Source organism: Scyliorhinus torazame, chromosome 4 (genome assembly GCF_047496885.1).
Source record: "Scyliorhinus torazame isolate Kashiwa2021f chromosome 4, sScyTor2.1, whole genome shotgun sequence".
In the NCBI taxonomy this organism is placed as follows: Eukaryota; Metazoa; Chordata; class Chondrichthyes; order Carcharhiniformes; family Scyliorhinidae; genus Scyliorhinus; species Scyliorhinus torazame.
The window spans coordinates 67915389-67941396 of NC_092710.1; the positions used below are offsets into that span (position 1 = coordinate 67915389).

At 46.2% G+C, this 26008-nt stretch overlaps 1 protein-coding gene across 1 annotated transcript in view; it reads right to left on the reverse strand.

Moving 5' to 3' along the window:
• The window catches only part of LOC140411386 (uncharacterized), a 190482-nt gene that overhangs the window by 146168 nt on the left and 18306 nt on the right, over window positions 1–26008 (reverse strand). The window contains 6 exon segments of the mRNA XM_072500500.1: window positions 4271–4441; window positions 8906–9076; window positions 9286–9372; window positions 14126–15863; window positions 18743–18808; window positions 18898–19069. Coding sequence (XP_072356601.1) covers window positions 4271–4441; window positions 8906–9076; window positions 9286–9372; window positions 14126–15863; window positions 18743–18808; window positions 18898–19069 — 2405 coding nt within the window.

Here is a 26008-nt window from a genome sequence, read left to right on the forward strand (position 1 = left end):
TTCCACCGGGAACCCATCTGGTCCCGGAGCCTTCCCTGTCTGCATATTTCCCAGCCCCTTGGTAACCTTGTCCACCCCAATTGGTGCCCCCAGGCCTTCCGCCTCCTGCTCCTCCACCCTCGGGAACCTTAATTGGTCCAGGAACTGCCGCATCTCCTCTTTTCCCTCCGGGGGCTGGGACCTATAAAGTCTTTCGTAAAAGGTCTTAAACACCCCGTTTATCTTCCCTGCTCTCAGCACCGTAGCTCCCTTTTCGTCTCTAATTCCCCCCATCTCCCTCGCCGCTGTCCTCTTTCGCAGCTGATGGGCCAACAGACGACTAGCCTTTTCCCCATACCCATACCGCACCACCTGTGCCTTCCTCCACAGCACCTCCGCCCTCCTGGTGGTCAGAAGGTCGAACTCCGTCTGGAGTCGTCGTCTCTCCCTGTACAGTCCCTCCTCCGGGGTCTCCGCAAATTCCCTGTCCACCCTTAAGATCTCCCCCAGTAGTCTTTCCTTTTCCTCGGGTTCTGTTTTCCCTTTGTGGGCCCTGATGGAGATCAGCTCTCCTCTGACCACCGCCTTTAGTGCTTCCCATACCACTCCCACTCGGACCTCCCCGTCGTCATTGGCCTCCAGGTACCTCTCGATACATCCCCCCACTCTTCCACAGACTCCCTCATCCGCCAACAATCCCACATCTAATCGCCAGAGTGCTCGCTGCTCCCTCTCCTCTCCTAGTTCCAGGTCCACCCAAGGTGGGGCATGATCCGAAATAGCTATGGCTGAATACTCAGCTTCTTCCACCCTCGAGACCAACGACCTTCCCAAAACAAAAAAATCTATCCGGGAGTACACTTTATGAACATGGGAGAAGAAGGAGAACTCCCTGGCCCTCGGTCTAAGAAATCGCCATGGATCCACTCCCCCCATTTGGTCCATAAACCCCTTAAGCACCTTGGCCGCTGCCGGCCTTCTTCCGGTCTTCGATCTGGATCTATCTAACCCTGGGTCCAGCACGGTGTTGAAGTCTCCTCCCAATATCAAGTTTCCTACCCCCAGGTCCGGTATACGTCCCAGCATCCGCCTCATAAATCCCGCATCGTCCCAATTCGGGGCATATACGTTAACCAACACAACCTCCATTCCCTCCAGCCTGCCACTCACCATTACATATCTGCCTCCACTAACTGCTACAATGCTCCTTGCTTCGAATGCTACCCGTTTCCCCACCAGTATGGCCACCCCTCTATTCTTTGCATCTAGCCCTGAATGGAACACCTGTCCCACCCATCCTTTCCTTAACCTAACTTGGTCCGCCACCTTCAGGTGCGTCTCCTGGAGCATAGCCACGTCTGCCCTCAGTCCTTTCAAGTGCGCGGGCACTCGGGCCTTTTTAATCGGTCCATTTAGGCCTCTCACGCTCCACGTGATCAGCCTCACTAGGGGGCTACCTGCCCCCTTCCCATGTCGACTAGCCATCACCTTCTCTAGGCCAGTCCCACGTCCCGATTCCGCGCTCCCACTCGTTCCCCAGGTGTCGCATTCCAGCCCAGATCACCCTTTCTTTAGCCAGTTCCTCTTTGATTTCTACAGCAGCAACCCAGTTATCATCCGCCCCCCCCCCCCCCGCCCCGCTAGATCCCCCTCTAGCGTGATTGCTCCCCCCATATTACTTCCTCAAGTCAGCTGACTTCAACTGACCCCGGCTTCTCCTGCTCACTCCTTGACCCCCCCCCCCCGTGTGGGGAACTCCCATCTACCTTGCGCCTATCTTCCCGCCATTATCTTTCTGGCGCGGGAACATCCCTGTAGCTGACCCGCCTCTTGTGGCGCAGCTCCCTTTCCCACCCCACTCCTCATCATCCGCCTATGTCCCTTCTTTCCCCCCCCACCGGCGCCCACATTTCTTAGTGTCTCCCCCCTTCCCAATTTACTTCTCCATATACATCGACAGTAACATTTCCCTGTAACATCAGTCCCTCAGTTCCGATCCAATTTCTCATCTTTAATAAAGGTCCATGCTTCTTCCGCCGTTTCGAAGTAGTGATGTCTCTCCTGGTACGTGACCCATAGTCGTGCCGGCTGCAGCATCCCGAACTTCACCTTCTTCTTGTGTAACATCTCCTTGGCTCGATTAAAACTCGCCCTCCTTCTCGCCACCTCCGCACTCCAATCCTGGTACACCCGTACCACTGCATTCTCCCATCTACTACTTCGTACCTTTTTGTCCATCTCAGAACCACTTCTCTATCATTAAAGCGGTGAAATCGCACGATTGTCGCCCTAGGTGGTTCTCACGCTTTTGGTCTCCTCGCCGGGACCCGATGAGCCCCCTCCACTTCTAAGGGGCCCGAAGGGGCCTCAGCTCCCATCAGCGAGCTTAGCATCATGCTCACGTAAGCCCCACAGTCCGCTCCTTCCACTCCCTCAGGGAGACCCAGAATCCGAAGGTTCTTCCTTCGTGCTCTGTTTTCTAGGGCCTCAATCCTTTCAATGCACTTTTTGTGGAGCGCCTCGTGCGTCTGTGTTTTGACAACCAGGCCCAGGATCTCGTCCTCATTATCCGTCACCTTCTGCTCCACCACGCGGAGCTCTGTCTCCTGGGTCCTTTGTGCCTCCTTAAGCCCCTCAATTGCCTGTAGCACCGGGGTCAGCACTTCCTTCTTTAGTAGCTCCACACACCGTCTTAAAACTTCGTCTTGATCGGGCCCCCATGTCGCCTGGGCTTTCTCCGCCGCCATCTTGTTTCTTTTTCCTTTCTGTCCCTATCGTCGAGGATTCCTCGCGCTGCAGCCGCCGCCGCCGATATTTTCCTCTTTCGTTGGGGGGGGGGGGACTCCCTATGAACTCACCCCACACCGGGTTTCGTCGCGCAAAAATTTCCCGTTGGGTCTCTTAAAAGAGCCCGAAGGTCCGTTGGAGCTGGAGCCGCCGAAACGTGCGGCATAGCTGGTCATCGCCGCAACCGGAAGTCTCCAGGATCTTACCCTTAACACCATGGGATCTTAACATATTTAACAGTCTATGTGGTACCTTGTCAAAGATCTTCTGGAAATCTAAATAAATCACGCCACTGGTTCTCCTTTGACTAACTTCCTTGTTACTTCCTCAAAGAACTCAAACAGATTTGTCAGACATGACGTCCCTTTGACAAAGCCTTGCTGACTCAGTCCTATTTTATCATGCACTTCCAAGTACTCTGCAATCTCATCTTTCATAACGGACTATAAGATCTTACCAATGACCGAAGTCAGGCTAACCGGCCTATAATTTCCCGTCTCCTGCCTCCCTCCCTCCTTAAACAGCGGTGTCACATTAGCCACTTTCCAGTCCTCGGACTCCAATGATTCCTGAAAGATCACCACCAATGCCTCCACAATCTCCTCAGCTACCTCTTTTAGAACCCTGGAGTGTAGTCCAACCGGTCCAAATTATTTATCCACCTTCAGACCATTCAATTTCCCCAGAACCTGCTCCGTAGTGATGGCCACTACACTCACCTGTGCCCCTGATTCTCCTGGAGCTCTGGCATCCCACTGGTGTCTTCCACCCTGAAGACTGATGCAAAGCAACTATTCAGTTTGTCTGCCATTTCTCGGTTTCCTATTATTATTGCTCCAGCCTCAATTTCCAGTGGTCCAATGGCTATTTTTGTTTCTCTCTTACCTTTTATACCTTTTATATATTGAAAAAAATCTCTTACTGTCTTCTTTTATATTATTAGCTAGCTTACATTCATATTTCATCTTCTCCCCCTTTATTTCTTTTTTAGTTGTCCTCTGCTCGCTTTTAAAGGCTTCCCAATTCTCTAGCTTCCCACTAATTCTCACCACTTTGTAAGCTAATGCTGTCCTTGACTTCCCTAGTCAGCCATAGATGCATCATCCTCCCCTTAGCATGTTGTCCCCTCCTTGGGATGAATTGGTGTTGTGCCTCCTGAATAATTCCCCAAAACTCCTGCCATTGCTGTTCACGGTCTTCCCTGCCAGGCACTGGAGAGGGCACAGATGAGGTTTACAAGAATGGCTCAGTTATGAGGTTATATCGGATTGGGGCTGGTCTCCTTGGGGATAAAAGGCTGAGAGGAGACTTGAGAGAGGTGTTATTTAACTTTTTGAACAGAAACAACATGCAGAGTCAGGATGCACATTTGGAGCATTGGTACGGACACGATAGGCTGAATGGCCTCCTTCTGTGCCTTACCAGTTCTATGATTCTGTGACTTAAAACAAAATAATGTCAGACACCAGTCATTATAAGCACAATCTCTCAGTCTGGTACTTACTCCAGTTTCTTTATTTTACAGTCCGGATTCCTCAGAACGGCAGATAGTAGCTTCACTCCTGAATCCCCCAGCTGATTATTTTTCAAGGTCAGAAACATCAGTGACTGGTTTGTACTGAGGGCGGAGGCGAGATCTTTGGCACAAGAATCTGTGAGACCATTATTATACAGCCTGGGAATCAGAATGAGAAAAATAACAAGGATCAGAGTAAATCTCCAGTGTTTAAAAGATTATTACTGACAATAATAATGCAAAATGTGAGACATTAAAGAAACACAATTTCTATTTCTATCAGTGCTGCCATGTCTCTGGCATAAACTTGAATGGCACTGAAGGGAATGTGATATTTTTGATAGGTAAAAAGGAGTATTGATTATAGATTTAAAAACAACCCAGTTTGAAAACCATTTTAAAATGGATTCTGTCCTAAACTACAGAGCTGAATTAATCCCATATCAATTTAAAAACCACATCGTTTACAGAAAAATCTGCAAGCAAACAGAATTTGTTTGAAACATTTGCAAAAGTATTGAACAGTGCAACAATTTCATCAATGTCAAATTAACACCAGAGTTAACGTGAATCTGCCATTGTTCAAAATACCAAACCTAATGATAAGTGTAAGCTTACATTTCAACACACAGAAGGAATCCAAAGATGCAACGTAGTCAAGCCTATGTTGCATTGATGATTGACAACTAATCATCGAATCAAATGTATTGAAGACTCATCCAAACCAATCAGCATGTTAGAGGGGTAGGAACAAATTGACTCAGGTTGATAACAAATTCCTTAAAGATAGTGGTCCGGCCAGCCATCTTCATTCCGGAATCACCCTATGCTATTTACCTGACTATTTGCTATCTTTATTCTGTATTTTCATATTTCTATTCTAACTCTAAGTCTGCGCAAGCTGTTTTGCTTTGAGCAAGAAACCATTACTGATTTTCAAAGTTCAAGTCGTTTGTAAGCTACTAAGTTTAATTATATCTCGGAAACGTCTTCTGCTGGCAGGGACTTTCTTGAGAATATTTGATTTGTGACCACAAGAAGATTTCAAATTCTCAATTATAATCAATACACACAATTAAGATTACATTTTGCATCCGAGACATGTAGTTTAAATTTCTGCTCAGTTAAGTGTATACGAGACGACACTTAACCACGGGTAGATTTCAACAGGCATCCTCCATTGAGAGATTGGCAACATCCAATTTTCATGGTCATCATTCGACCTTTAATTTGTTTTTCTTGATTTCACATGTCACCATCTGCCATGGTGGGATTCAAACCCAGGGTCTCAGAGCATTACTTTGGATCGATGCATCATGAGTCTAGTGACAATATTAACAAGTCACTAACTCCCCAGTTTGTTGTTGATATATATTACGAAAAGTGAACATACTGTACCACAGTGTCCATCCTCCATCTGAAAACTATCTTTCACCACTACCGTCTGTTTCCTAACACGGAGCCAACTTTATATCTATGCTGCCACTATCCTTGATTTGATGGACTTCAACTTTGCCAAGTTTATTTGTGCCTATTAATAATTAGCAGCATTTTTATAATAATATTGCTGATACTAACAACAATGAACAGAGTTTATTCAGAATATTACAAATGATGGTAATTGCTGTTGACAGCTGTATCTTGAAGCTCACCTCTCTCTTTTCTGAATAAACAAATTCTTTGATTTGTCTTTTGGTGACCTGTCCTAATATCTCCTTATCTTCCTTGGTGCACAAATCTATTCAATATCGTTCCTGTGAAGTGCCTCGGGAGTTTTACTTTGATAAAGGTGCTTTATAAATGCAAGTTGCTGTCGATATTAATAACACTGTGACTGATATTAATGGTACTGTACAGTGTTAGACATCCCGTTATCATGAACACAATCTCACAGTTTCTGTATTTTACAGTTGGGGTTCTCAGTGCCACAGACTGATAGTTTGCGAACTGCCTTTGCAGCATATTTCCGCAGTTTCTAATTTTAAGTAGACAAGTTTTAAAGTTTAAATCTATAGCTGAATGTATAATTAAAGTTAGTGAAACTGTACAGTACAATACCATATATGCCATACGTTTTATTCTTTTGTCCACATTTTTATTCTGTTGCCCGTTACGGAGAATAATTTTCCATTATTTAAAGTTTCCCTCCTGATTCACGCAGTTTATTGTAACTCATATTCAGACCTATCAGTTGACGAATGTGATATAAAATAGTTACTTTAAAGATATTAGTTCCTGTAATATAGATATAGGCTGGTCTAATTCATGTTAGTTCACAGACAAAGGATTTCAGAGAGCATGGCAAAGAAGGGGGGGGGATGGGGTGTTTAGAGTATGAGGAGAAAAGGATGCTGGGTAATAAGAGGCCAGGGAAAGTTGGGAGAAGTGAGTCAATTAGGATGTATGGCAAGGTCAGGAGGGGTATAGGATGACCTATGGGAATCGTGTATGTGAAACTTGATGCCATTCGAATGTGTTGGTAGAGATTTCTTTGTTCTACAGAATCACTCGATTCTGGAGACCCAGGAGGCAGCTTGCGTTCTGGGTTTGTGTGAAACGAGTCAGACTTGCAAGTCAAATAAAAATAACTAATGCTATGCCTACAAATCCATCTCGAATTTTATTGAGGCCAGGCTGACGGGTAAAGAATTTATTATTTCTCACAGTGACTGGTTTGTACGGGGAGGAGGGGTGAGAATTTGTGAGGCTGTTGCTACCAGGCTTGGAGATCAGAGACAAACACGTTATAGCAATCGGATTAAATCCGTGGATTTGATCAATAACACTAATACCGATAGTGATAATAATGTGCAGTGTTTATTAATGACACTATTACTGATAAGTAAACTCCTTGAAGGACCAACATGCATTGTTGATAAAGGGCAACTTGCAGACACACTGTCCTTGGATTTCCAGATGGCAGTTGAAAGGTGCCACAGTAAAGGTTATTGCAGAAAATAAAAGGATATGGTGGAGGGGTTAACATATTAGCATGAACAGAAGGTTGTGAGACTGGCATAAAATACAGAATGCATAAATGGATCCTTGTCTGATTGGCAGGATGTGACGAGTGGAATCATGCAGGGGGTCTAATGGGGCCTCAACTTTGAACAATTTATATCAATGACGGGGAGTGAAGGCATGGTAGCTAAATTTGTAGATGACAAAAGATAGGTAGGACAGTATGTTATGAGAGGACACAAGGAGGTTCCAGACGGATATAGATGAGTTGAGTGAGTGGGTAATAATCATAGATTTCATAGACTTTACAGATAAGAAGGAGGCCATTTGGCCTACACCAGCCCTTGGAAAGAACACCCTACTTAAGTCCACACCTCCACCCTATCCCCGTCACCCCACCCAACATTTGTTGACACCATGGCAATTCAACATGGCCAATTCACCTAACCTGCACATCTTTGGACTGTGGGAGGAAACCGGAGCAACCGGAGGTCACCCACGCAGACACGGGGAGAATGTATAGGCTCACAAAGACAGTGACCCAGCCGGGAATTGAACCTGGGACCCTGGAGCTGTGAAGCAACAGTGCTACCCACTGTACCACGTGCCGCCCTGGCAGATGAAGTATAATGAGGGAAAATGTGAACTTGTTCACCATGCTAGGAAGAATAAAAAAGGGGGAGCATTATTTCAATGGAGAATGGCTGCATAATTACGAGGTGCAGAGGGACCGAGATGTTCTGGTGTGAGTCACAAAACGTTGGTATCCAGGTACAGCAAGTAATTAAGGCGGCTTATGGAATGCTATCCTTAGTAAGGATATTATGCTTCAGTGATACAGGGCATTGTTGAGACTGCACCATCAAAACTGTGTGCAGTTTTGTTTTCCTCAAGAATGTAAATGCATTGGAGGCAGTTCAGGGGAGGTTTACAGATTGCTACCTGGAATGAGCGGGTTATGAAGATAAGGTAGACAGACTGGGCTTGTTTCCACTGGAGTTTGGAAGAGTGAGATGTGACTTGACTGAAGTATAAAAGATGCTGAATTGTCTTGACAAGTTGGATATGGACAGAATGCTCTCATGTGCATGTCCAGGACTAGGGACAGCTATTTTAAAATTAGGGGTTGCCCTTTTAGGACAAAGATGAGGAGATTTTTTATTACTGAGGGTTTTGTGACTTTGGAATTCCGTCACAGGTGGTGGTGGAGACAGGTCATTTAATATTTTTAAGGCAGAGGTAGATGGATCCTTGTTAGGCAAGGGAAATAAAGGTAATGGAGGTATTTGGGAATCTGCAAGTCAAAACACACAGGAGATCAGCAGTTCCTACGGCGTCGAGGACCCTGGTTCGATCCCAGCCCCAGGTCACTGTCTGTGTGGAGTTTGCACATTCTCCCAGTGTCTGCGTGGTTTTCACCCCAACAACCCAAAGATATGCAGGTTAGGTGGATTGGCCATGCTAAATTGCTCCTTAATTGGAAAAAACTAACTTGGTACTCTAAATTTATTAAAAAGATTAGCAATGGTCTTATCTGAATGTTGGAGAAGGCTCGAGGGGGCAATTGGTATACTTCTGCTCCTATTCCATAGGTTCGTATGTAATGTACAGTGTCAGACATCCAGTTGTTTTAAACATAATCTCTCACAATCTGGTACTTACTCCAGGTTCTGTATTTTACAATCTGGATTCCTTAGAGTTGCAAGTAATCGTTTCACTCCTGAATTTCCCAGTTTATTATAACCCAAATCTAGATGTGTCAGTGACTGGTTTGTACTGAGAGCAGAGGCGAGATCATCGGCACAAGAAACTGAGAGATTGTTATTATCCAGCCTGGAGATCACAAGAAATAAAAACAATAGCAATCTGGATAAAATATGTCAGAGGTGAAATTGGACATACATAGGGTTACAGAATAGACAGTATGGATATGATTCTATTAATTCTACTATGGATATTAATACTATTACTGGTTTGAGTTGTTTCATGATAATCATTTAGTTCCAAACATTCAGTTATTCTATGCACAGTTTGGTACTTACTCCAGTTTCTTTATTTTACAGTCCGGATTCCTCAGAGCTGCAGACAATAGTTTCACTCCTGAATCTCCCAGATTATTGTGACTCAGTCTAACAGAGAGTAAGAAACACATTAAAATGGGCTAAACCTTCAACGAGGAGCAGGGAAAAAGGAGCTGGTTTATTTTTGGGTCAGAAACGTAGGACTGGCGGGAAACTGATTGAAGTTATGATAGTTATGAAGCCAGAGTGACAAATCCCCAGGGCCTGACGGTGTCCAACCGAGGGTGATAAAGGAGGTAGGGAGGAATATCGTAGTCGCCCTACATATAATCTTTCAGAGTTTCCTAGATTCGGGAATTATTCCTCTGGATTGGAAAATTGCTCATGTCACTCCACAGGAAACCAGGGAATTACAGACCAATTAGCCTACCATCTGTGGTGGGGAAATTGTCAAGTCTATAATCAAGGATAGGGTAACTGAATATCTCAAAAGTTCAGTTAATTAGGGATGCCAGCATTGATTCATGACAGCGAGGCCATGCCTGACAAACTTAGTTGAATTTTTTGAGGAGGTCCACAACGATTGTGATTAGTGATGAGGTCTTCAGTAACGAGGGCACAGACGCCTGTGACCGTTTGCCTGGAGAGTCTGTCTCCTTCATCACTGGGTTTTGAGCATGCCACTGTAGCTCAGTCTTCAGCGATAGTTTCTGTGTTGAAGGTTTAGCGTCTGTTGCCTTCCTGCCCCCTTTCATTTTTTGTGTCCTTCTGATGATCAGATTGGCATTCTTCCTGCACAGGGCGTTGCCTCTCATTCAACATCAGACAGCTGCACCCTCATTGCCTTGACCCCTTCCTTCTGGGCAGGTAGCCACCCAATTATTCTTGGCAGTCTTGCTCCCTGCTCTTCTGCTTCAGCAACACTATGGAATGTCAACCCTGTTCTAATCCAGAATGCCACCTGCGCTGCTCAGCACCATGGACAACCCCTAAGCGCCAAGTTCTTCCTTTGCTCCACTGACATTCTTTTGGGGCCGGTGTGATGTGATAGGGTAGCCCTGACTATCTTCTCACTTTGTACACAGTTTCAAATTAAAACACAGACCAAATGAAATTATCTCTGGATTGTTATCTGAGCCACGTGCAAAGGGTCCAGCAGATTAAAGGATGAAACCTGTGGCACAAAGATCATTGTGGCAAGAAGTTGTGCTTCAGCGGGAACTGGCAGCAGTACTCAGCGAAGAATATTGAATGTGTTGATATGGGCTCCACAGAAACCAGGCAGGGATCAGCACCCTTGCCAATCAGATAATTAGGCTGTGGACTGGACATTAAACTAACTAATGGGATGGGGTGTGGGGTTCCTGATTTGAGTGAAAGAGACTTAGAAATCCAAAGAGACCAGCTGAGGCATTGGAACTGTACAGCAATGTGGGTAAAGACAAGCAGAAGGAGGCGGGACGGGTCAGCGAGTTTTCCAAAAATTGTACATCAGCAAATAGGGTCAAGCAGGGAATAAATTTAAATAATCTATCAATTTTTTTAAATTTGAACACGCAAAGCATCTACAATAAAACAGGTAAACGTGTGGCACAATGAGAGGTAAATGAATTAGAGTTACTCGCCATTGCAGAGAAATGGGTAATAGGTGATCAAAATTTGGAAATAAATATTCCAGGGTACACAAATAGAAAGACAGACAGAAAAGCAATGGAAGTGGAGTGGGCCTGACAGCAAAGAATGTCACGAGGATATGCGTGAAAAAGGGTTTGACTTCAGAAGATCATGAAGTAGAATCAGTCTGGGTTCAGGTGAAATTAGGAAGAGTAAGCATCAGAAAACACTGATGGGAGTTATTTATCGGCCCTCTAATTATAGTTACCTAATTGGACAGAGCATTGAACGAGAAACTATTGGTACTTCGAACAAACGCAATGTAATAATTACAGAGGGTTTTAATCTTCATGTAGTCTGGGACAATCAAATTGGCAAGGGTGGTCCAGAAGCTATATTTTGAGTCATAGAATAGAATCTTAGAATCCTGCAGTGCAGAAGGAGGCCATTCGGCCCATCGGGTGCACCGACACTTTGAAACAGCACACTACCGAGACCCACTTCCCACCCTGTCCCCATAACCCCACTTAACCTGCACATCCCTGGACCTGCGCATCCCTGGACCGTGGAAGGAAACCATCGCACCCGGAGGAAACCCACGCAGACATGGGAAGAACGTGCAAACTCCACACAGGCAGCCACCAAAGGCTGGAATTGAACCCAGGTCCCTGGCGCTATGAAGCAGCAGTGCTAGCCACTGTGCAACCCCATAGATTGTTTTTGTTGCACTTTCTTGGAACAATAGGTTGTGAAATTAATCAAGAATAAGCTGAAGTGCCCAATTCTTTTTTTCCAATTGAGGGGCAATTTAGCACGGCCAATCTGCCTACCCTGCACATCTTTGGGTTGTGGGAGCGAGACCCACGGAGACACGAGAAGAATGTGCAAACTCTACGTGGACAGTGACCCAGGGCCGGAATCAAATCTGGTCTACGGCACCGTGAGGCAACAGTGCTAACCACTGGGTCACTGTGCCGTCCGATGAAGAAAAAGCTGTCTCAGGTCTAGGATAGTGTAATGAGGCAGGGTTAATCGGTAATTCCACAGGGAAATAGCGATTGTTCAAATGAATTCCATGGTAAGTCTGAAAGAGGTGTATTTCAATCGCAAATAAAAAGCTTTAAATCGAAACAATGGTATGGAGGGGAGTAATGGCGATGGTTAACTGGGTAAATAGACTGAAAGGTATTGCTGTAACTTAACAGGAGAAAACATTTAACAAACATATATTCTATTGAAAAACAAATATGTAACAAGAAAGAACCATCCGTGGCTCACTCAGGAAGTTAAAGATATCATTAGACTATTATAATAGGGCAGCACGGAGCATTGTGGATAGCACAATTGCTTCACAGCTCCAGGGTCCCAGGTTCGATTCCCGCCTTGGGTCACTGTCTGTGCGGAGTCTGCACATTCTCCACGGGTGCTCCGGTTTCCTCCCACGGTCCAAAGGTGTGCGGGTTAGGTGGATTGGCCATGCTAAATTGCCCATAGTGTCCAAACATTGCCCTTAGTGTTGGGTGGGGTTACTGGGATATGGGGATTAGGTGGGGTTACTGGGTTATGGAGATAGGGTGATGGTGTTGACCTTGGGTAGGGTGCTCTTTCCAAGAGCCGGTGCAGACTCAATGGGCCGAATGGCCTCCTTCTGCACTGTAAAAAAAATTCTATGTAATAGGCTTACAGTGTTGCAAAAAGAGGATTGGGAATGTTACAGAAAACAGCAAAGTTGAAACTTTGTAAAATGGGAAAAACATAGATGTGTAAACAAGCCAGAAATATTTAAACAGATTGTAAGAGCTTTTATTTGAATGTAAAAAGGAAGAGAGCTGCTAAAGTAAACTTTGTTCCCTGAGAAGCAGACAGGAGAAATAATCACAGGGAATGAGGAAATGCCAGAGGTATTGATCACAGGGAATGAGGAAATGCCAGAGGTATTGAACAAATAGTTTGTGCCTATCTTACAGTGGAGGACACTAATTTTAATAACAGTAACCCTGGGCTAAAGAGAGAAAAAAATAAATATTAGTAGAGAATAATTATAGGCGAAACTTAAGAGACTAAAATCTGGAGTTTGGAACCACACCACACCGGGACCTGATGACCTACATTCTCGAATTCTAAAAGAGATAGTTGCTGAGAAAGTGGATGCACTAGTTATGATTTTCCAAAATTCCTTGGATTAGTGGACAGTCCAATCAGATTGGAAGTTGCCAAATGTTGCATCACTTTTCAAGTAAGGAGGAAGAGAGAAAAAGTTAACTACAGGCCAGTTAGCCTATCATCAATCACTGGGTAAATTGCTGGTATTTGTTATGAAGGAAGTCTTAACAAAGCACTGAGAAAAGCACCATCTCATTAGAACAAGACAACATGGTTTTACTGAAGGGAAATCTTGTTTGACAAATTTATTGGAGTTTTTTGAGGATGTCGCTAATAGGGCAGATGAAGGGGAACCAGTAGATGTAGTCTACATGGATTTCCAAAAGCCCTTCGATAAGCTGCCAAAGAAAAAAGGGCAAAAGTCAAGAGAAGGACTCATGGAATAAAAACAGAAATTGCTGGGCAAACTCAGCAGGTCTGGCAGAATCGGTGGAGAGAGAGAAACGTCGAGTCCGTATAACTCTTCTTCAGAGTTTAAGTGGGGCAGATTCCTGGAAATTCCTCCTGGTTCTCCAGTGGAGTGCATTCTGGGTATGAATGTGTAACAGAGCAATTTGAGCCTTTAAAACAGCACCAGTTTCCTCATTTAAGGTACAGAAGTGGGAGCAATTTTAGATAATTAGACTTGAAAAGATCTCTTGACATTATTTTCTAACCAATATATTTCACCCTCCAATCTGGAAACCATTTAATTATTTATGGTATACAGGACTTGCATCCCCTTGTCAACCCTATACAAAAGATACAGGTGAGATGGTAAATAGCTCCCGTTTAAACAAATACTTCGATTGGCACTGGAATTTAAGGTTATAAATAGATATTATTGTACAATTATGCTGAAAAATATAAAATTGTTCAAATCACCACAAAGTGCGCCAAATAGCAACTTGTACATCATTCTTAGTTTCCACTTCAGCATTAGACACTTGGCTTCTTATTCTGTAAAGTTTTTCAAACTCTATCTCTTTTCTTTGACTAAAAAGGTACTTTTTTCCCCCTTTTGTAACAGCAAAAGTTTTTTGTAACATAGCAAAAGTTTTTCCAACAACGAAAATACCAGCTATAGGACAAAACAATCAGTTACCTCAACTCCTGGCATTTGTGCAGAACAGATACCAGCCGCTGGAGTCCTTCACGCTGAATGAAGCAGAACTCTAGATCGAGGTGTTTTATTGTATCACAGAGTCCAATGACATGAGACAGGACCGCACAGTCAATCGGGGTCAGTCGCAATTCAGTAAATGTAAGCGTTTTCACAGATCCTAATGTGGAACAAGCCAGTGTTTTATTCTGAGACTCAAACAGGTAATGCAATGTGTTCAGGAGGTTCCTTTTTCCAGTTTCTGTCTCTGTGTTTCCAATCTGACCTTCAACCTTCTCCTTCACCCAGTCAATCACTTGACAGATTGTTTGATGGAGAAATGGACCCAGAAACTCCTCCAGAGGCCGAGCCGATTGTGGGGAGGAGAGACCAGCAACAAAACGGAGAAATATCTCAAATCGCCCGTCTTCCTTGCTCTGAGCTTCATTGAGGAGTTTGCGGATGTCTCTGGGATCCGGAGTCAGAAATTGTGCGAGTGCAGCTACAAATTCTTGGATAGTGAGGTGTGCGAATATGTAAACCACCCTCTGGGCAGAATCATCTCTCTCCAAAAGTTCCATCATGAACCCAGACAAGAACTGCGAAGGTTGCAGATTATACTTGATCAAATCTCCATTTTCAAAAACAATCTTCTTCTCAGAAACTCCCACGAAGGCCATCTCACCAAGCTTCAGAAACACATCCTGAGGGTTTTCATTCTCTGGGCTATGGTTTTTCAGAATGTTGTAAATATAGTAGGAATATAGTTGGGTGATGGTCTTGGGAACTTGCTGCTGTTTCCTGTCTCTTCGTGTAAAGGACGGACCCAGTGACAGACCAAGGATCCAGCAATAGGAAGGGTTGTAGCACATGGTGTACAGGATCTCGTTCTCCTCCACATGTTTGAAAACATCTGTTGCCACCGCCTGATCTTCAAAAAAATTGTTGAAATATTCCTTCCGTTCATCACCAACAAATCCCAGGACTTCTGCCCAGACACTGATCTCAGACTTTTCCAGTAGCTGTAATTCAGTGGGGCGGCTGGTCACTAGCACTGAACATCCTGGGAGCAGCTTGTGCTGTATTAAACTGTACACAATGTCAGACACTTCACACCAGCATTCGGGATCTGTGCACATGGACTGAGGTTCTGTATTTCTCAGATTGTCAGAAAAATCAATACTGTCCATGAATTCATCCAAACTATCAAATATAAACAGTAATCCCTCTGGGTTCTTCCAGAGATCGTCCAGAACATTTCCAAAGTAAGGATACTGATCCAGTATCAGATTCCTCAGGTTTATTCTACAGTTAATAATGTTCAAATCCCGAAATTTAAAACTGAAAACAAATTGAAAATGGGGGTATATTTTCCCAGTGGCCCAGTCATAAACAATCTTTTGTACCATTGTTGTTTTTCCAATTCCCGGGACTCCACTCACTACTGCTGAACTCCCAAATTTGGATTTTCTCCAGGAAAAACTACTTTGAAACAATTGATCAGTTCGGATTTTTTCTAGTTCTCTCCGGAGGTGTTTCTCTCTCCACTCTTCATGGTCTCGGCCTCTTGCCAGCAGTTCATGTTCTACAAGTGTCCGATCTCGAACATTAGAAATGACTGTTAACTCAGCGTATCGATCAACCAGCTGGAAAATCTTAACCTTCTCCTTTATTAAGATAGTGTTCACTCTCAGTGTTTCAGTTTGTACCCGAAGTGTCTCCTTGTGCTTCTGTTGGACAGCTTCAATTAGAATAGAGAGTGGTTTTCAATGTTAGTTGTATTAATATAACCTCTCAACTCCATTTTGCTGAAGCGACAGATTTAATTCAATAAAAACTCAAGTGAATGGAAAGTTCACTTGAAAGTGATCAACACTGAGAAAATTCTGACATGATTCTATATTTATTGAACAGATGATCTTCTGTTTCTGTTAATGAGTCTTGTCGAGCTAGCTCTGTACTATAGACATCACAAATTCACACGTGATGCTGATTATACTACATTAGAGAACATAGTAGTTCAATCTTTGAATCCTTCAGTGGGGTTTATATTCTGCAGTAATGGGAAATAGAGCACTGGATATCGGTAGGGGATCAGTACCAAGATTGATCTGGAGTCCCATTGCTACCACATCAGACCTTTTGCAGATTACCTGGGATGTTGTGTTCAGTGAAAGGGGAACAAGACTGAATGGACAAAGGTGTACAATCTGACAGTGCTGGGTTTCTGTGAACTATGATCATCTAAAGCCAGATGAGCATCACAGCTCCACCACAGCTGAAACTCTAGCTCAGCTATTTTTATATTTGCCTGGTCTTTTCTTTTAATGCTTCATTAGATTGCATTATCGCCAAAGATAGGAGGGGAAAGATTAATGCGGGCAAAGGTAACCCTTACTATCTGCCTCAGGCACTGCCCTTTGCTTGTGAGCACAAAGCAACTTTGAGGCACATTGGAGGATTGTATTAAGATGAAACTACATATCGCATTCTAAAACCACGTTTCACAGTGTATCAGGATCCTGCCAGGTGTGTACGGGGTTTTACAGTGTAGCAGAACCCTGCCAGGATGTGTACAGGGATTCACCAGGTAGATCAGGATCCTGTCAGTGTGTATAGGATTTCAGAGTACCAGAACCCTGCCAGTATTTGGACAGGGTCTAACAGTGTATGCGGATCTAAGTTTTAAGTCTTCACATACAATAGTAATCAACAGTTTGATTAAATGAAATAGTGGGGGTGCTATATTCTGGCTCTTTTTGCTGATGGGATCTTTCAGTCCCACCGACAGCGACCCCTCACCGTGGATTTCCTAGTGGTTTTGGAGGTTTGGGGGGGGGGGGGGGGGAAAGAGAGAGAGAGTTGGATTCAAAGCAATATTCCACTGACAACAGCCGGATCATAAGATCCCACCATCAGCCAACGGCACACAACCTCCTGTCGTCGAGAAAAATGCCATTGGAGGGGCATAGCAAACCGCCCACAACGCATTGATGTGTTGCTGGATATTTACAGGACAGGACAGACACTGAATAAATTGTACCTTGAATCTACAGAAAATAGTTGAGGATTTGTGGCCGACCCAGACAACCTAGAATATTGATTCCACATCCTTTGAACATCTGGCTCCCAAATTCTTACCTTCTCTAAACAAATGGCTAAATGAACATTTGAGTATTTTAACAGATGTGAGATTCCACCTACAACACCATATCAGGCCGTCCACTTTCACCTTCAGAACACTGCCTGACGACACCCCTGCCTCACCTCATCTGGTGCTCAAACTCTCATCCATTCCTTTATCTTGAAATTTGAGTAATTTCTGGTACTCACTCCTGACTGACCTCCCATCATATACCCTCCATACACTTAACCCAACCAAAACCGTTTTTCCTATGCCCTAACTTGCACCAAGTCCCATTCACCCATCACATACATGCTTACTGACCTACTGGTTCACAGATGACGAATGCATAATTTAAAAATTCTCATCATAGTTTTAAAATCCTTCCACGGCCTTGTCCTTCCTACAATCCTGTAAGTTCTCCACAATCCAATTCTGGCTATTTTTAAAGATACCGTAAGAGTTCTTACAACACCAAGTTGAAGTACAACAGGTTTGTTTGGCATCACTAGCTTTCGGAGCGTAGCTCCTTCATCAGGTGAGTGATGAAGGAGCTTTCCTCCAAAAGCTAGTGATTCCAATCAAACCTGTTGGACTTTAACCTGGTGTTGTAAGACTTCTTACTGTGCCCACCCCAGTCCAACACTGGCATCTCCACATCATGGCTACCATCGACACTTTAAAGATGTAAATTAGGCCCGACTTTACTCTCAGATGGAACGCATACCTTGCCCAAATTGAGGCCATTGGCCACTTTTCCCACCCAGCCTTAACTTTTAGATTGATGTCAGGGTTAACCTGGCATGGAGGAAGCCCAAAAGACAACAGGTTTTGATCTTGGGCATGCGATGTTAGGCATTCCAATTACATGTCAAATTGATGCTAAGTATCCAATAATTGATACTGATATGTAAAGGGTTGCAGGTGGCACTTGGTGTGGTGATACAGCTTTGTATGGAGTGTGTTCAAGGAAAAATAAAGGTGGCTTGGGAAAGAAGCAGAACTCTTGATTCTTTATCAACAGCAGCCCTAAACTAATAGGCGATGCCTTCAGCTTTTGACGGTTTCTCCCCCCACCCCACACTTTAGGTCCAATAGTCACAGGACACCTCCCCACCCCACATTGCCCCCCCGACATCCCAATCAACCCCTTTGCAGCCCTTCAGGCCTTTACTATCCTACCCACCGTGGGACCACTTAAACTCATCTTCAGTTCCAGGATTTGCGCCAAGGCAATTGTCTGAAATTCCTCTCCATCCACTGCAGCTCATCGCTGCAGGGTTCCCCACCAACCTTTTGGCTGACGGGAAGGGAAACCCTGCCATCCAAAAAATTCAGGCCTTAATCTTTGCCAGAAGAGTCTGATGCTCCCTTCTGCAGCTTGAATCACATTTTATTTGTTGATGCTCCTGCCGAGCACCTTGGAATGTTTTACCAAGTTAAAGATGCCACGTAAACACAAAATTGTTCTTTGAAATATCCATTTAATCATTTACCTTTCAAGTGATTGGGTGCTTCAGATAAACCTTGTGCGATGTTCATATAATCAAATGGATCAGAACCTGTATAAATCATTTAAATGTCACAATGTTATTAAAATAATCTGTAGCCAAGTCTGAAATAATTAATTTAGTGTGAGATTTTACTGTACCAAGTTCTTGTATTTCGTTCAGTATTTTATCCAACTTTGGAACCCCGCGGCGCAATTTCACAAAGGATTCCCACACCACTCTTCGGGCGTGAGACCCTTTCTCCATCACCAGATTTAGGAGAAGTTTGGAACTGCCCGCCCGGTTTCCCTTCTCCGCGAGCTCAGTGATTTTCTGTAATGAATAATAATGAATATACGGTATGAAAAACAACACTGACAATGAGGAAGAAAGACCTGCTCAGTGATGGGATTTCCAGTTATTTTGAGCACTGATAGCAGTTACTGGGTTGGGTCCTGATCCATGGTGAACATGGGTGAAAATTCTATAAATATCGTAATTCAATCATCAACGAGGTCACACTTAATTCCTGATGCCACACTTTATGATTTACTCAGAAATAAAACAGCAGTGTATCAGAACTCAGGGGACAGGGAAAGGGCAATTCTGGAAGTGAGAAAAGCAGCGAGAAGTTTAGCACTATCTAAACAATCCTGGTTGATTTATTGGCCAGGAAAATAAGAGTAATACGAAGAGTGGTGGAAGTCCAAGCAATTCAAACACTGTTCCCCATGATATTTGAAATATGTTAAATCGTTATTTTCCACACCCACAGCCAGTGTGAAACCTCAATAATACGGGACACATTTCCAGTGTAGGCAACACGTACAACAGCTTACAATCAGAGCTGTATTGCTGTTACAATGTATAGTTATGGTGTTACCAATTTTGAGAAAACAGTTTTTAAAGATTACATTTTTTTGAAGTGGACTTCGAGGAGGTCAGAATCACAGTGCAGAAGAGGTCTTTCGGCCTATCGGGTCTGCACCGACACGTGAAAAACTCCTGATCGACCGACCTAATCCCATCTCCCAACATTTGGATCCAACATAGTTTTGAATGTTATGACGTGCCAAGTGCTCATCCAGGTACTTTTTAAAGGATGTGAGGCAACCTGCCTATCCCACCCCCCCAGTCAGTGCATTCCAGACCATCACCACCCTCGATGTAAAAAAGTTTTTCCTCAAATTCCCCATAAACCCCTCACATTGAATTTGTGTCCCCTCATGACTTACACTTCAATTAAGGAGAACTACTGCTCCCGATCCACCCTGTCCATGCCCCTCAATCTTGTACACCTCGTTCAGGTCACCCCTCAGTCTTTTCTGCTTTAACAAATCTATCCAACCTCTCTTCATAACTTAAAATGTTCCATCCCACACAACATTCTGATGAATCTGCTCTGCACCCCCTCAAGTGCAATTATATCCTTCCTATAATGTGGTAACCAGAACTCAACACAGTACTCCAGCTGTGGCCTCATCAAAGTCCTATACAACTCCAAAATGGCCCTTCTGCTTTTGTAATCGAAGCCTCGATTAATAAAGGCAAGTGTTCCACATGCTTTTTCACCAACTGATTAATCTGCCCTTTTGCCATCAGAGTTCTATGGACAAACACGTCAAGGTCCCTTTGTTCCTCAGAGCTTCGTACTGTCATGCTGTTCATTGAATACCTCCGTCAAATTACGCCTTGCAAAGTTTATCACCTCTCACGATTAAATTCCATCTGCCCATTCCATCGATATCTACCCGTAACCCACGCAACCTCACTGTTAACCACCCAACAAATGTTTGTCATCTGCAAACTGCTCCTAACCCTCCCCCCAAAATAGTCATCAGTGTTGTTTATATAAATCATTAATAATAGGTGACCCAGCGCAGATCCATGTGGTACACCACTGGCTTCCAGTCACGAAAGCAGCAGTGTCATCATCCTCAGTCTCCTACAACTAAGCCAATTTTAAAATCAACTTTATCAAATTACTGTGTATCCCATGTGCATTTGCGTTCTTTACAGGTCTCCCATGTGGGACCTGGTCAAAGGCTTTGCTGAAATCCATATAAACTACATCAACTGCACTACCCTCAACACCACACCTGGTCCCCCACTCAAAAAATTCAATCAAATTTGTTCGGCATGACCTTCCTCTGACAAAGCTATGCTGAATATCCCGAATCAAAACTTGCCTCGCCAAGTGAAGGTAGTTTCTCTCCTCCAGAACTTTCTCCAATAGTTTTCCTACCATTGATGTGAAACTCACTCGTCTTCCCTGGCTCATCACTATAACTCTTCTTAAAATAGTAGAACCACATTAGCTGTTCTCCAGTCCCCTGGCACTTCATCAATGCCAAAGAAGAATTAAAAATGTGGGTCTGAGCCCCTGAAATCTTCTCCCTCACCTCTCACATCAGCCTGGGACAGAATTCATCCGGATCTGGAGATTTGTCCACTTTTAAGCCTGCCAACACCTCCAATATTTTGCCACTCCATATGTCAATTTGTTCAAGAACTTTGCAGTCTCTCTCCCAGAGTTCCATACCTACATCTTCATTCTCTTGGGTGAAGACGAAGGTGAAGTACTCGTCCAACACCCTTCCAATGTTCTCTGGCTCCACCCACAGATTGTCCCCTCGTCCCTAATGGGCCCTCCTCGTTTCCTGGTTATCCTCTTCTGGTTGATATACTTAGAATGATAGAATCCCTACAGTACAGAAGTAGGCCATTCGGCCCACCGAGTCTGCACCGGCCCACTGAAAGAGCACTCTTTCCCAGCCCTATCCCTGTAACCCCACCTAACTTGCGCATCTTTGGACACTATGGGACAATTTAGCAGGGCCAATCCACATAACCTGCACTTGTTTGAAGAGCGGGAGGCTGCCAGAGCACCTGGAGGAAACCCACGCAGACACAGGAAGAATGTGCAAAACGGCACACAGTCACCCAAGGTCGGAATTGAACTCTGGTCTCTGGCGCTGAGGCAGCAGTGCTAGCCGTTGTGCCACCGTGCTGCCCACTTAAAAAATATCTTGGGATTTTCTGTACTTCTACCAGCCAGAGTTTTCTTATATCTCCTTTTTGCTCTTCTACTTGCTTTCTTAAGGTCCACCCTGCACTTTTTGTACTCTATTAATGTCTCCGCTGATTTACTCCTTGTACCTGCTGAAAACTTCTCTTTTCCTTCTCATCGTATCCCGAATATAATACATGGGCTTGTTACTCCTTCCCATTACCCAAGAGGGAACATTTTGGGCCTGTACCTTCCCCATTCCCATTTTGAATGCCCCCACTGCTCTTTTCTAGATTTCCCCACAAGTCGCTGTTCTCAGTCTACCGTGGCAAGATTCTGAATTATTTCACAAAAATCCACGCTCTCCTGATCCAAAACTTCTGCAACTTGTCCATAACAAGCTTAAATTGTATTGTGCTGTGGTCGCTATCACTAAAATGCTCCACCCACCACCACCTCAACCACCTGTCTGGCTTCATTCCACCAAATTAGATCCTGCTCTGCATGTCCTTTGTAGCACCCTCTACACATTGACCCAAAGGTTTCTCCCGTATACATTAAGAAATCCACTCCATCTAAGCCCTTAACACTATGACGACTTCCGGTTGCGGCTATGCAGAGCTAAGTCGCATGTTCGGCAGCTCCCGCTAGAAACAGACTTTTGGGCGCTTTTTAGGGCCCCCAACGGTACTTTTTCGGCGATTCCCTATGTGGGAAGGGGACAGCAATATTCCCCTGGCACTATATGGATTGGACCAGCAGTGGAGCGGTGAAAAAAGTGGAATTGGAGCAGAGAAAGGTGCGAGGGAGGAAGACAAAGACGGCGGCAGGTGGAGAGCAGGCAGCGTGGGCGCAGTGGTCACAGGAGCAGCAGGAGTTCCTCCAGCGCTGCTTCACGGAGCTGAAGGCAGAGCTGCTGGAGCCGATGAAGGCGTCAATTGACAAGTTGCTTGAGACTCAGACAGCCCAAGGGGCGGTGATCCGGGAGGTCCGGCAAAAGGTCTCGGAGAATGAGGACGAGATCTTGGGCCTGGCGGTGAAGGTGGAGGAGCACAAGACGCTCCATAAGAAATGGCAGGCGAAATTAGAGGACATGGAGAACCGGTCGAGAAGAAAGAATCTGCGGATTCTGGGTCTCTTGAGGGGCTGGAAGAAACGGATTTCGGAACCTACGTGGTCATCATGTTGAACACGCTGATGGGCGCGGGGGCCTTCCAAGGGCCCCTGGAGCTGGAGCGGGCCCATCGAGTGCTGGCGAGGAGGCCCAAGCCCTGCGAGCCACTGCGGGCGGTGCTGGTGCGGTTCCACCATTTCATGGACAGAGAATGTGTCTTAAGGTGGGCCAAGAAAGAGCGGAGCAGCAGGTAGGAGAACGCAGAGGTCCGGATTTATCAGGACTGGAGCGTGGAGGTGGCTAAGAAGAGGGCCGGGTACAATCGGGCTAAGGCTGCATCAGAGAGGGGTGAAGTTCGGCATGTTGCAGCCGGCGCGACTGTGGGTCACCTACAGGGATTACTTCGAGGCGCCGGAGGAGGCGTGGACCTTTATTCAGGCCGAAAAGCTGGACTCGGATTGAGGGCTGGGGACGAGGGGATGCTGAAGGGGGATGGTTGGGACTATTGTGTTGTGTTTTTGGGGGGATTGCGCGGTTGGTTGGGCAATGTTTCTTCTCAGTCTGTCGGGTGGGTTCGTTGGGGCAGATAAAGGCCTGTGGGCGTCGGTGGCTGGAAATGGAAATGGGGCCCGACGGGGGGGGGGGGGAAAGAGGCCCGAACTGGGAAAATTGGGACTGGGCCTCAAAAGGGAGCTGCGCGGAGGAAGCGGGGTCGGGTGGGTGGAAAGCACGGGCTTTTTCCCACGCTGAGAGTGGAAGGAGGTGTGGTCGGGGGGGGGGGGGCGTTGACGGACAGGAGGGGGGAGGGGAGACTCCCACACTGGGGGGGGGTCGATGGAGTGGCGGGAGCGGCCGGGGTCAGTAGGAGTCGGCTGACTCACGGGAGAGCAATGGGGGGGAACAATGCTGGTAGGGGGAGACCTAGCTGGGGCGGGGGGGGGGGTTGCTGCTGGAATGGCCAAGGGGAGCTGGAGTCTGTAGAGGAGGTCGCGGCGGGGGTCTGCCACTGGGGGAAACGGGAAGTGCGGGGTCGTGGGCACGTGGCTGGCCGAGAAAGGGTTATGGCTAATCGGCGGGCAGCCCCCTGATCCAGCTGATAACCTGGAATGCAAGAGGCGTGAGCGGGCCGGTCAAACGGGCCCGTGTGTTCGCGCACCTGAAGGGGCTGAAGGCAAATGTGGTCATGCTCCAGGAAACGCAGCTGCGGGTGGCAGATCAGGTAAGGCTAAGAAAGGGGTGGGTAGCGCAGGTGCTCCATTCGGGTATGGATGCAAAAAAATCGGGGGGGGGGGGGGGTTGGTGATTTTGGTGGGGAAGCGTGTGTCGTTTGAGGCGTTGAGCATCGTGGCAGGCAATGGAGGTAGGTATGTGATGGTGAGTGGTAAGCTGCAGGGGGTGCAGGTGGTCTTGGTAAATGTATACGCCCCGAATTAGGACGATGCAGGGTTCATGCGGCGCATGTTGGGCCGGATCCCGGACTTGGAGACAGGAGGCTTCATAATTGGGGGGGGGGGGGGGGGGGGGGGGAGACACGTCAGCACGGTGCTGGATCCGGCATTGGATCGCTCAAGGTCTAGGACGGATAAGGAGGCCGGCGGCTGCCAAGGTGCTGAGGAGTGGATCCGTGGAGGTTTGCGAGGCCGGGGGCCAGGGAATTCACATTCTTCTTCCATGTTCAAAAGGCCTACTCTCGGATTGACTTTTTTGTAATGAGCAGGGCGCTGATTCCGAGGGTAGAGGACACTGAGTATTCGGCGATAGCCATCGCTGACCATGCCCCGCATTGGGTGGACCTCGAGCTGGGGGAGGAGAGGGACCAGCACCCGCTGTGGCGCTTGGAGGTGGGGTTGTTGGCGGAAGACGTGGTGAGTGGGCGGGTCCGGGGGTGTACAGAAAGGTACCTGGAGGCCAATGATAATGGAGAGGTGCAGGTAGGGGTGGTCTGGGAGGCGTTGAAGGCAGAGATCAAGGGTGAGTTGATCTCCATTAGGGCCCACAGAGAGTTGAAGGAGAGGATAGAGAGGGAGTGGCCAGTGGTGGAGATGGTGAGGGTGGACAGGAGGTATTCAGAGGCCCCCGAGGAGGGACTATTCAAGAAGCGACGAAGCCTCCAGGCCGAGATCGACCTGTTGACCACCAGGAAGGCGGAGGTGTAGTGGAGGAAGGCACAAGGGGCGGCGTACGAGTACGGAGTGAAGGCTAGCCGGACGCTGGCACACCAGCTTTGGAAGCGGGAGGCAGCGAGGGAGATCGGGGGAGTTAGGGATGGAGGGGGGAGCACGGTGCGAAGTGCGGTGGTTATTAATGGGGTCTTCAGGGACTTTTACGAGGGACTGTATTGGTCTGAGCCCCCATTGGAGGAGGGGGGGATGGGTCGCTTTCAGGACCAGCTGAGGGTCCCGAGAGTAGAGGGGCAGGTGGCGGGGCTGGGGGCGCCGGTTGGGTTGGAGGTACTGGTCAAGGGACTGGGGAGTATGCAGGCGGGGAAGGCACCGGGGCCAGATGGGTTCCCGGTGGAATTCTATAGGACGTACATGGACCTGTTGGACTCGCTGCTGGTAAGGACTTTCAACGAGGCAAGGGAGGGTGGGGTCCTGCCCCCGACGACGTCGAGGGCGCCGATTTCTCTAATTCTGAAGCGGGACAAGGACCCTGTACAGTACGGATCGTATCGGCCGATTTCACTTCTTAAATGTGGATGCGAAACTGCTAGCAAAGGTATTGGCCATGAGGATTGAGGACTGTGTTCCGGGGGTCATACACGAGGATCAGACGGGTTTTGTGAAAGGGAGTCAGTTGAATGCCAACGTACGTATGAGAAATCTTAATTCTTTACCCGTCAGTCTGGCCTCAATAAAACTCGAGATGGATTTGCAGGCATAGCATTTGTTATTTTTATTTGACTTGCAAGTCTGATTCGTTTCTCACAGACACAGGACACAGAACTAGTCTCCTGGACTCCTGGAAAACGAATGAAGAAGGAGACAAAGGGATTTCTGCAAATACATTCAAATGGCATCAAGTTTCACATACATGATTCCCATAGGTCATCCTATACCCCTCCTGACCTGGCCATACATCCTGATTGGCTCACTTCTCATCCCTTCCTCTGGCCTCCTATTACCCAGCATCCTTTTCTCCTCCTTAG